Source organism: Bufo gargarizans, chromosome 9 (assembly GCF_014858855.1).
Source record: "Bufo gargarizans isolate SCDJY-AF-19 chromosome 9, ASM1485885v1, whole genome shotgun sequence".
Taxonomy (NCBI): Eukaryota; Metazoa; Chordata; class Amphibia; order Anura; family Bufonidae; genus Bufo; species Bufo gargarizans.
Genome location: NC_058088.1, coordinates 191727197 through 191740191, shown reverse-complemented (window position 1 = coordinate 191740191; position 12995 = coordinate 191727197). Strand labels below are relative to the sequence as shown.

Genomic DNA, 12995 nt, shown 5'->3' with positions numbered 1-12995 from the left:
ATAGAGGTCTAATGGGGGGTCTGATTTGGGGTCTGCAGGTCTGACTGGGGGGTCTAGAGGTCTAATGGGTGTATGATTGGGGGTCTGGATGTCTAATGGGGTCAGATATGAGGGTCTGGAGTTCTAGTGGGAGTCTGGAGGTCTAATGGGGGTCTGGAGGTCTAATATGGGGGTCTGGTCTGAGGTCTGATATGTGGGTCTGGAGATCTAATGGGGGTCTTATATGGGGGTCTTATCTGAGGTCTGATATTGGGTCAGGGTCTTACATGGAAGTCTAATGGGGGTCTGATCTGAGGTTTAAAACTGGGGTCTTTTCTGGGGTCTGAGATAGAGGTTTAAAGGGGGTTTGGTCTGAGATGGGGGTCTCATTTAGGGTTTTATATGGGGGTCTGATCTGAAAGGAAAGTGTTTTTTTATTACTAGCGCACAATATAAAGGGTTGTTTTTGTACTGACGCACTATCTGTGTGGTAACAGCATTTTCAGGGGGACTGTTTCTGCAGGAAAGTATTGGGAGCACAGTGGGCACAGTATTGGGGGGCAGGATGGGGTGTTGAGAAGGTGAGGAGGATGGAAAAGTAGGAAAGCAAGATGTCTGTTACACTCTGCAGAGACGAGGCGCGGCTGAAAGAAGTCACTATGGCGGTCTGGTCTGACAGGAGAAGAAGAGGAAAGAGAACGTCTACATCAGAGAAGAGAAGTCACTGGATGGAAGAGGTACATATGTGGCGCTGTATGTAATGTTTTCCAAGTATGTCTTTAAAGGGGTTGTCCACTTTTTTTTTTGTATGAGAGCTGCCTTCTCTGCTCTGTTTACCTGCTCATCACTGCAAATGCTACGGCGAGCGGGTGAACAGAGCAGAGAAAGCAGCTCTCATATGAGCGCTGCCCTCTCTTCAAACAGCTGGGGGCACAGAGGGCATTACTAATGTGAAGGGGGCACAATGGGCATTTCGACTATGGAGAGGGCACAGAGCCAGAGGGCATTACTGCAATGAAGGGGGCAACAGTGGGCATTATTACTGTGAAGGGGCACAATGTGGGCTTAACTACTGTGAGAGGCCACCATGTGGGCATAACTACTGTGAGAGGGCACCATGTGGGCATAACTACTGTGAGGGCACAACGCGGGCATAACTACTGTGAGAGGGCACAATGTGGGCATAACTACTGTGAGAGTGCACCATGTGGGCAACACTACTGTGAGGGGGCACAATGTGGGCATAACTACTGTGAGGGGGCACAATGTGGGCATAACTACTGTGAGGGGGCACAATGTGGGCATAACTACTGTGAGAGGCCACCATGTGGGCATAACTACTGTGAGAGGACACAATGTGGGCATAACTACTGTGAGGGGGCACAATGTGGGCATAACTACTGTGAGGGGGCACAATGTGGGCATAACTACTGTGAGGGGGCACACATCTGTACAAAACTACTGTGAAGGTTCAAGGTTGTACAATGAGGGCAATGAAGAAGAGCGCAAGGGAATGGTGTAATCCCCCTCCCCGCCCCCTGATGAGTCGTCATTCAGGTCGGGCTCGGTTTGGATTACACACACACTAATATTAGATCAATGTAGCTACTTCTTCATGACAGTTCCTCATATCTCGGGCGCCATTGATAATTTCTTTCTTTTTCTTCACTTCTCCTTTTTCCTTTTTGTTTCTCATATATCTATGTTTATCTAAGAAATGAAGACCACAAGACACAGGTTTCTCGTGTAACTTTTGGGGTTTTCGTTTGCTTTTCATTGCACATAAAGTGGGAAGTTATAGTACATGTTGATTCGTTGCATATGTCGTGGGTACTGCTTAGCTCCCTTTACCTTGTACATTTGTGTGTACGGTTGAATCAGAATTGTTTAGTTTTATTTAAATAAAAATACAATTATAAAAATAAATAAAAGGTAAGTCAAAGTGGCACCAATAAAATCTACAAGTCGTCTAAGAGAAAAGCAATCCTGTCTATAGAAAAATAAAAATACCGCTCTTGGTATATGCGATTAAAAGGTGGGTTTTTATTGTGCAAACGTAGTAAAGCATTAACAAAAAAAAAACATACACTTCATATTGCTGTACTCATACGGACCCAGAGAAATGTTTGTACCGTACAGTCAACAGCATCAATCGAAATTTAAGAAGTATTGCTGTTTTTTTACTCCCTCTCCAAAAAACAATTTAAAAAAGAGCTATCAGTAAAGTTATATCTTCCTGCAAAAAACAAGCCATCATACGGCCATGCCTACGGAAGCAGATAAAGTTTCTCAAAACAGACTGGTCACTTGGGGGTTAAAGCTTCATTTTTTATTTATTTTTTTGGGCAGTTTTTATTTTATTTCTTTTAGAAACAATACCCCCCCTTTAATAAATAATACAATAATCCATATACAAGTTTAAAAATGCAATAACTGAAGAATATAAATATTATAAAACCAGATACAAGAAATAGACACATTTATGGAAATAGAAAAATATTCTGGGAAGGTAATTACATGGTAAAAATAGCAAATCTGTATTTATTAAAATAGTTTTTCTAATATTTGTGGCTAAATGTATTTATCTGTCATGATATTACTTACATTTCTCCATGATCATGGTGGCTCTTCTGTATATAGTCGATGTCTCCGCTCTTGGAGGTTCCAGTTCTGTGAGGGTGCTGTCACGCGTTCAGGTTTTCTGATGAATCTTTGGAAGCCAAAACCAGGAGTGGATTTGGAAAAGAGGAGAAGTCGTCGTATCTGTTTGTCCGTAATGTAGTCTCTTCTTGTATGATCCACTCCTGATTTTGGCCTCCTGTATCAGGAAACCAAAACTTGTGGCTTTGAAGGATGAGAACTACGACGTGGTGACTTTTAGCATCTACATCTACCTGCTCCACAACCTGTAAAACTACTCTTTCAAGTAAGCACATTGTGATTGGCTGGTTCTGGCTTAGAGTACTTGTTATATGTCCAGAGGGCAAACAAGGTCTTCTCAGCCTTGGAATCTAAGGCATCTTATGCTAAATGTAATTTTGCACTTTTATTCCTAAGGTACGGCCACACGATCAGGTTTCTGGATGCAATTTTGTAAGTCAAAAATCAGGAGTGGATCATAAAGGAAGGAAAGTATAAAGGACAGATACGACGTCTCCTCTTATTTTACTTCACTCCTGGTTTTGGCTTACAAACCTGCATTAGGACACCTGACCTAAGGGCACCTTCACACAAGGCAGATTTTTGTTACAGAAAAGTTCTGCGACCGATATCAGGTCCACAATATTGTTTTTGGTGCTGGCGGCCGCCCCCAACAGCTGATCTGTGTCAGAGCCCGACAGATCTGATAAGCATGACCTGCCCTGGTTCTCCACTCTCGTCAGAGGTGGCGCGCATGCGCCAGATGTTTCATCTCTGAGGCAAGAGCGTAGCTAAAGGTATTCACTGTCTGGCAGACGCATGGGGCTTTTTACCAGGGAACAGATCCTCTGCGATGACGGCTCGGCGAATTCGCATTCTGCATCGGACAGTTAATTTTATTCTAAAAAATTCTGGTGCATGTGCTGTCATTGTCCATGGTGCCTCCTTGGTTTTTGAGTCTGGTAGTTTATGCCCTGACCTCTGCCTGATGGAATCTGCTGGTTTCACTTTGCTGCTAGAAAAACAATTTCGGAATTGCAACGTTAATCGCAATGACAATAATGTCTTGTCTTATGTATCGGTGTATTTGCGTCAGATTTCAGATTCTGATCCAGTCCTTGTTTTGCCGTTCTTTTTCCTCTTTCTGAGAATTAACTTGTCACATATAACAAATAGAATCCACATAAAAAATTACATCAGATGCGAGATTTCATGGAATTTGCTTTGTGTTTGCACTAAAAAAAAAAATATACAAACCGGATTCCCAAAAAGTTGGGACACTAAACAAATTGTGAATAAAAACTGAATGCAATGATGTGGAGATGGCAAATGTCAATATTTTATTTGTAATAGAACGTAGATGACGGATCAAACGTTTAATCCGAGTAAATGTATCATTTTAAAGGAAAAATACGTTGATTCAAATTTTCACGGTGTCAACAAATCCCCAAAAAGTTGGGACAAGTAGCAATAAGAGGCTGGAAAAAGTAAATTTGAGCATAACGAAGAGCTGGAAGACCAATTAACACTAATTAGGTCAATTGGCAACATGATTGGGTATAAAAAGAGCTTCTCAGAGCGGCAGTGTCTCTCAGAAGCCAAGATGGGTAGAGGATCACCAATCCCCACAATGTTGGGCAGAAAGATAGTGGACCAATATCAGAAAGGTGTTACTCAGCGAAAAATTGCAAAAACTTTGCATCTATCATCATCAACTGTGCATAACATCATCCGAAGATTCAGAGAATCTGGAACAATCTCTGTGCGTAAGGGTCAAGGCCGTAAAACCCTACTGGATGCCCGTGATCTCCGGGCCCTTAAACGACACTGCACCACAAACAGGAATGCTACTGTAAAGGAAATCCCAGAATGGGCTCAGGAATACTTCCAGAAACCATTGTCAGTGACCACAATCCACCGTGCCCTCCGCCGTTGTCAGCTGAAACTCTACAGTGCAAAGAAGAAGCCATTTCTAAGCAAGATCCACAAGCTCAGGCGTTTTCACTGGGCCAGGGATCATTTACAATGGAGTGTGGCAAAATGGAAGACTGTTCTGTGGTCAGATGAGTCACGATTCGAAGTTCTTTTTGGAAATCTGGGACGCCATGTCATCCGGACCAAAGAGGACAAGGACAACCCAAGTTGTCATCAACGCTCAGTTCAGAAGCCTGCATCTCTGATGGTATGGGGTGGCATGAGTGCGTGTGGCATGGGCAGCTTGCATGTCTGGAAAGGCACCATCAATGCAGACAAATATATTCAGGTTCTAGAACAACATCTGCTCCATCCAGACGTCATCTCTTTCAGGGAAGACCCTGCATTTTTCAACAAGATAATGCCAGACCACATTCTGCATCAAGCACAACATCATGGCTGCGTAGGAGAAGGATCCGGGTACTGAAATGGCCGGTCTGCAGTCCAGATCTTTCACCTATAGAGAACATTTGGCGCATCATAAAGAGGAAGGTGCAACAAAGAAGGCCCAAGACGATGGAACAGTTAGAGGCCTGTATTAGACAAGAATGGGAGAGCATTCCTATTTCTAAACCTGAGAAACTGGTCTCCTCGGTCCCCAGGCGTCTGTTGAGTGTTGTAAGAAGAAGGGGAGATGCCACACAGCGGTGAAAATGGCCTTGTCCCAACTTTTGGGGGATTTGTTGACACCATGAAATTCTGATTCAACATATTTTTCCCTTAAAATGGTACATTTTCTCAGTTTAAACTTTTGTTCAGTGATTTATGTTCTATTCTGAATAAAATATTAGAAGTTGGCGCCTCCACATCATTGCATTCAGTATTTATTCACGATTTGTATAGTGTCCCAACTTTTTGGGAATCCGATTTGTACGTGTTTTACATGGATAACTTCCACATCTTGAAAAACCCATGTATTTCAAATGTTGGTTGTCGTTTTGGTCACATAAATTAAGGGGAAAGAGTGTTAGCTAAAGTTCGTGAACGTCTTGATACCACCCGACAACCAGTTTTTAATACTTCATATAAAATGTCATCCTCATATAAGATGGGGAGACATTTGAGTATAACATCCTCTATCTGGGAGATTTGTCAACTGTAAGTCAATACTAATTTGGGTGCAATAACATTATGTTTTAGTGTATCCATATTCTGAGCCATAGTTTTTTTATTGCGTGAAAAAAAAGTACTGGTGGCTCACCTGACCAACACAATGTACAGGTGCTCTAGGTTCAGCTGATTCACCCGATCAGAGATGATGGTCACATATGGAGTATTAAATAGAATGAACGGCACTCTTCACCTGGTGACAAACAGAAAGCAATGTAGGGGTGACCAAAATACGTTTATTTCCTATAAACATCAATCACAACAAAAAGTCATACATTGCAAATGAATATACATTTACTGGATCCACCCTTCCATTGGGGAAGAGAACCCGCGTTACTGTTGTGTCACGTCAGTGGGAGTGGAGTACGGATAGGACTAAAATATCAATACACAAATCAATAAAAGCATATATAGAATATAAAAATATAGAAAGTGCAGGATGGATAAAGGTTTGGCAATGGTCACCACCATACAGGGCTATTTTCTGGTCATTCGCACTCTAGATGTTAATTGGTGGAGTATTTCTCTAACAGGCAGGTAAGTAGCTTTCTCAGTGGGAAAGGTATATAATAGCTATATATTGGCTGTAATGCAGTAACTGTTCTTATATTGCCGGTAATGTCGCCTCTCTGTTGTCACAAATATGGTGGACCTTTACTGTTATTGTATGGCAGTTTCCGATATAATCTTCATTCCAGTCTGCTTATCTGGAAGTCAGTGTATTAGTGCATTCAACATCCACTTGAAACGTTTCTTCACAATAAGTTAGTCTCTGATGACAATAGCAGGGCTGTCTATGTTCGTACTAACATAAAACAGTCGGGTGTTGTAGCTGTTGTGGTGTCCCACAAGGTAAGGAAGTCTGTACCCCGACTGTAGTTACCTTCTCCGGTGATCTTGTCGGCCGCGACCGCTAGTTCGCCATTCGAGTCCCCTTTCTTGGCGTCCGAGTCTCCTCGTTTGGCGTCCCACGTGGGTGTGACGTCACCGTGTTCGGCGCCCCCACGTTTTTGCGGGCCGGTCCGCGTTCACCGCGCGGTGATCTTCATTCAGAAGGGGAGAAGGTCAATATTGGAAGCGCTTCCAAGAAATGAGTAATTATTTGTCGTCCATCAAATTGTACAGATGCGGGTCAGACGCGTTTCGGAGGTCCAACCTGCCTCCTTCATCAGTGGTTACCCGCCACCTGCCCATCAGGCCGTTTTTATACCCTGTCTGTGGTGATCATCAAAGAGCTGGACTGGATTCCATGGTGTGGATGTGACTAGTCATAGGATGCTATTTTTCCTTCTTTTTTCTTGATTTCATGTTTTTGGCAACAGTCTTTATAAGTGCAGAGATCGGTATTGTGATGCTTGGATGTAAATACATAGTTACATTTCGAATGCGGTGCATTTTTTATGTACAACCTGTAAAGTATAGCACTGGAGGTATTCCATGCAAAAGTTTCTTTAGGGAACCTTTCTTTAGGTAAAAATGGCGTTAAACGTTGGAAGACAGAATGGAAGACATCTATATGAACCTATGTGTAGAGACAGTCTTTGCACCGTCTTTTGAACACTTGTAAGATCATCACACATAAGGTTTTCTACTGAAAGATAACTTCTTCTACTTGTAACCGATGTATAGTCACATGTTTTACCAGTTTTCTTTGAGATAGTATGTGGATAGGGAGTGGTGGCCTCATACCGAGTGGGGTTAGGGGTGCTGCTAACCAGTCTGACGCCTATCCCCAGTCGGCCGGAGGCAACCACGCAATAATTCTAAAGGAAGCTGAACAATTCTAAGTCAGCGTTCAAGCCTTCTGGCATGAGTGTGCTAAACTCAAACATGAACGTTGTTTCTGTACGTCACATCTTTGCAATATGATTGCCTCCCCTCCAATCTGTTTCTATTCTTTCCAGGACTGCGAAAAACAGGCCTGAGGGACCTTGGTTGTGATGTAACCTAAAATGTTTAGAGAGGGAGTGTTTTTCAAAACCTTTCTTAATATTGCTCATATGTTCTGATATGCGTTTTTTTTTTTTTTTAAACATCTTTTTGTCCTGCCAATATATTGCTCTTTGCAGGGGCATTTGTGTGATGTAAATAACATTTGTGCTGCTGCAAGTCAGGGGTTTCTTTTATTTCATATTAGAGCAAGGTAGTGGTTGCATCTGTAGAATCCTCTTAGTTTTTGCCACGCGTTTAATGAGTTTTTTTTTTATTTTTTTTTATTGTGTTTTAATGAATGGGGCAACTTTCAGGCCTAGGTTTGGGTCCCTGGTGTATATGATATGTGGGTTCATAGAGATGGTGGGGCCTATCAACTTGTCCTTTTGAATGTGGTGCCAGTGTGTTTTAATGATACGTTCGATTTTCTTGTTTTGTGCGTTAAATGGCAAGATTATACATGGGGTTTTATCTTTTTGTGATGTAGCCCTACTTTCAGTGTTCTCACTGAAAAAGGAATTTCTATCTAGCTTCCTTAGCTTCCAGGGATGTCTCAATTTTGGTCAGAGGATATTCTTTTGCAATGAATTGTTAATTTAGTACTACTGCTTCTTGTTCAAATCTATCCTCATTAGTACAGTTGCGTTTCAAACTATCTATATATCTATTTATCTATCTAGCGATCCATCTATTTATCTATCTATCCAATATATCTACCTATATACTTATGACATATCTATCTATCTAAATATATCCAGCCATTTATTTATCTATTACCTATCTATCTATCACATATCTATCTATTTATTTATCTATTATATGTTTATCAATCTATCTATTTATCTATCTACCTATCTATCTATCACATATCTATCTATTTATTTATCTATTATATGTTTATCAATCTATCTATTTATCTATCTACCTATCTATCTATCACATATCTATATATCTACCCTCCCAGCTGTGACAATAGCAGTTAACAAAAGAGCCAGAATAACAGTCCTAATTAAAGCTAAACAGTTGTCAAAACCTGTCCAGACACATACTAATATGGTATAGTCAGAACACACATTTTAATATCTTTAAAAATAAAATGATATTAAAGGTTCTATCAGCCTCTTTTATTAGACTATTAAAACCCTATGCATCTTATGAAGCTATTACAATCCTATGATGCTATTGAAATCTTATAAATCTCTTGTCTATTTTTTAATAGCTATTTATATTTATCTAGCTATCCACCTATCTACCACCTATCTATCTATCTATCTGGATATCTATCTATCTTGTATCTATCTATCTATCACCTAATATCTATCTATCTATCTATCTATCTATCTATCTATCAATTCAATAAAGCTTTATTGGCACGTCCAAGTAAAACATTTAGCATTGCCAAAGCAAAATAAATAATAGGTATTGTGGAGAAGGGTTTGATGTGGGAATTAAAGGGGGTGCATGTTGGGTTAAAGGGACAGTATGGGGGTATAATAGTCCATGGTGTCTTCCTCTCAGTTGGTGACAGGTAGAGACATATTGGGCAGTGATCTCCACATCTATCTACCTATCATCTATTTATCAATTTATTTATTTATCTATCTTCTAATATATATCTATCTTCTAATATCTATATTCTAATAACTATCTATCTTCTAATATATATATATATGTATCTAACTATCTATCTTCTAATATCTATCTATCTATCTCCTAGTATCTATCTATCTTCTAATATCTATCTATCTATCTATTTTCTAATATCTATCTTCTAATATTCTATATATCTATCAATTTATACAAACCCTTACCAACTGTAGAAGGCCTAACCATACCACCAACGGTTTGGGCATGTGTTCTGACGCGTCAAAAGCAAAAAGAGACAGAATAAGGCCTCTTTCACACAGACGAGGTGAACGTATTGCACCCGCGCTGAATCCGGACCCATTCATTTCTATGGGGCTGTGCACATGTGCAGTGAATTTCTCGCATCACTTGTGCGTTGCATGAAAATCGCAGCATGTTCTATTTTGTGCATTTTTCACGCAACGCAGGCCCCAAAGAAGTGAATGTTGTAGAGAGTCAGCTCATCTGCAGGCCCTCACATACAATCTTTTAGAGGGCCAGCTCAACTGCAGGCCCTCATATGTAATGTTTTAGATGGTCAGCTCACCAGCAGGCCCTCACCTACAATCTTTTAGAGGGTCAGCTCACCTGCAGGCCCTCGCATATAATGTTTTAGAGGGTCAGCTCACCATCAAGCCCTCACCTACAATCTTTTTGAGGGTCAGCTCACCTGCAGGCCCTCGCATATAATGTTTTAGAGGGCCAGCTCACCTGCAGGCCCTCACCTACAATCTTTTAGAGGGCCAGCTCACCTGCAGGCCCTCGTATGTAATGTTTTAGATGGTCATATCACTAGAATGCCCTCACCTACAATCTTTTAGAGGGTCAGCTCACCTGCAGGCCCTCTTATGTAATGTTTTAGATGGTCATATCACTAGAAGGCCCTCACCTACAATCTTTTAGAGGGTCAGTTCACCAGCAGGCCCTCACCTAGAATCATTTAGAGGGCCAGCTCACCTGCAGGCTCTCGCATGTAATGTTTTAGAAGGTCAGCTGACCAGAAGGCCCTCAACCATAACGGTCATGTGCATGAGGCCTCATAGGAATGGCAGCAGGATCTGTGCAGGCACAATCAGGTTCAAGTATCATCCATGAGGAGTAACATGGAAGATTCACGAGATACGAGAACTCAAGAACAAAGAGGTCTAAGCTAATATGCGGGAGGATGAGGACTATGGAAGAATTAGAGATATTGTATAAAAACCCTCAACCTCCAATCCGCTGTGTGGAGTGTCACCGGTTGTCACGTACTTTGGCATATTCCTTAGGCAAATCAATAAATCTCTTCTTCTCCACCACGGCCGGGTCTCCGTAGTAGTAGTTCCAGGAATACTCTGGAGACAGGACTTTGGTGGGTTTGTAACACAGGAAATACCTGTTGAGATAACTCTCGTCATGCCAACGAGCTTCTATGTTTATGTATTTATCGGCCAGCATGGCGTGGTGGCAATGGTTGGTCAACTTGTAGATCTCTTCCACTGTGCCCCCAAAATGGGACCCCGTGTAATAGAAATCGCCCTCGTCTTCAGGGATGTAACCTGCAGACTGAGGTCTCCTTTCATTGGTGAACTCCTTGCGAGACGATGTAAAAAAACCCGGATGGATGACTCCATAAACATCACTGAGGATCTCAACCCCAACCTGGTCTTTGAACTCCATGTCAACATCTAAGCACACCAGATAGTCCACCTCATTGATGAACCAATCATGGATGTAGTCTCGAATGATCTGCATCCTCCTCATGGTGATGTCCTGCCATCTTTTGTAGGCCGGGACCTCCAGGACAACCAGATTTCTCTTTTCACCCAACGTAATGTTGGGGATGGCAGCGGGCTGGTCGGTCATTACATAATAAGTGACCCGGTGTCCAGTCATGAAAAACTTCTCAGCTGTGTCCAGAAAATGTTCAATAAACTGGGTGTATCTAAAAAAAAAAACAGAAAAAATTGTAAAAAAAACATGTGGTTTATAAACCAAGAAGAAAACCAATCAGTATTATAGTAGTTATATTCTTATACATAGGAGCAGTATTATAGTAGTTATATTCTTGTACATAGGAGCAGTATTATAGTAGTTATATTCTTATACATAGGAGCAGTATTATAGTAGTTATATTCTTGTACATAGGAGCAGTATTATAGTAGTTATATTCTTGTACATAGGAGGCAGTATTATAGTAGTTATATTCTTATACATAGGAGCAGTATTATAGTCGGTATATTTTTGTACATAGGAGCAGTATTATAGTAGTTATATTCTTATACATAGGAGCAGTATTATAGTAGTTATATTCTTATACATAGGAGCAGTATTATAGTACTTATATTCTTGTACATAGGAGCAGTATTATAGTAGTTATATTCTTGTACATAGGAGCAGTATTATAATAGTTATATTCTTATACATAAGAGCAGTATTATAGTAGTTATATTCTTATACATAGGAGCAGTATTATAGTAGTTATGTCCTTGTACATAGGAGCAGTATTATAGTAGTTATATTCTTATACATAGGAGCAGTATTATAGTATTTATATTATTGTACATAGAAGGCAGTATTATAGTAGTTATATTCTTGTTTATAAGAGGCAGTATTATAGCAGTTATATTCCTGTACATAGGAGGCAGTATTATAGTAGTTATATTCTTGTACATAGGAGGCAGTATTATAGCAGATATATTCTTGTACATAGGAGGCAGTATTATAGCAGTTATATTCTTGTACATAGGAGCAGTATTATAGCAGTTACATTCCTGTACATAGGAGGCAGTATTATAGTAGTTATATTCTTGTACATAAGAGTCAGTATTATAGTAATATTATTCTTGTACATAGGCGCAGTATTATAGTAGTAATATTCGTGTACATAAGAGGCAGTAATATAGTAGTTATATTCTTGTACATAGGAGCAATATTATAGTAGTTATATTCCTGTACATAGAAGCAGCATTATAGTAGTTATATTATTGCACATAGGAGCAGTATTATAGTAGTTATATTCTTGTACATAGGAGCAGTATTATAGTAGTTATATTCTTGTACACAGGAGCAGTATTATATTAGTTATATTCGTGTACATAGGAGCAGTATTATAGTAGTTATATTCTTGTACATAGTAGCAGTATTATAGTAGTTATATTCTTGTACATAGGAGTCAGTATTATAGTAGTTATATTCTTGTACACAGGAGGCAGTATTATAGTAGTTATATTCTTGTACATAAGAGGCAGTATTATAGTAGTTATATTCTTGTACATAAGAGGCAGCATTAAAGTAATATATTCTTGTACATAGGAGCAGTATTATAGTAGTTATATTCATGTAAATAGGAGGCAGTATTATAGTAGTTATATTCCTGTACATAGGGGGCAGTATTATAGTAGTTATATTCTTGTACATAGGAGGCAGTATTATAGTAGTTATATTCTTGTATATAGGGGGCAGTGATATAGTAGTTATATTCTTATACATAGGAGCAGTATTATAGTAGTTATATACTTGTACATAGGAGGCAGTATTATAGTAGTTATATTCCTGTACATAGGAGCAGTATTCTAGTAGTTATATTCTTGTACATAGGAGGCAGTATTATAGTAGTTATAATCTTGTACATAGGAGCAGTATTATAGTAGTTATATTCTTGTACATAGGAGCAGTATTATAGTAGTTATATTCTTGTACATAGGAGCAGTATTATAGTAGTTATATTCTTGTACATAGGAGGCAGTATTATA

The 12995-nt window shown here is 39.8% G+C and overlaps 2 protein-coding genes across 3 annotated transcripts in view; both read right to left on the bottom strand.

Annotated features, from left to right (window-relative positions):
- LOC122945936 (histo-blood group ABO system transferase-like) overlaps positions 1-8095 on the bottom strand; it is a 76390-nt gene extending 68295 nt beyond the window's left edge. Inside the window, exon 1 of the mRNA XM_044305160.1 lies at positions 5795-8095. The gene's annotated coding sequence lies outside the window, so the exon portion shown is untranslated. The remainder of the gene's footprint in view (positions 1-5794) is intronic.
- A 2090-nt stretch (positions 8096-10185) lies between these two features.
- LOC122946643 (histo-blood group ABO system transferase-like) overlaps positions 10186-12995 on the bottom strand; it is a 34994-nt gene continuing 32184 nt past the window's right edge. For both annotated transcript variants that reach the window (XM_044306393.1, XM_044306394.1), the window contains exon 7: positions 10186-11185. In XM_044306393.1, the coding sequence (XP_044162328.1) occupies positions 10495-11185 (691 nt within the window). In that variant the 3' untranslated portion in view covers positions 10186-10494. The remainder of the gene's footprint in view (positions 11186-12995) is intronic.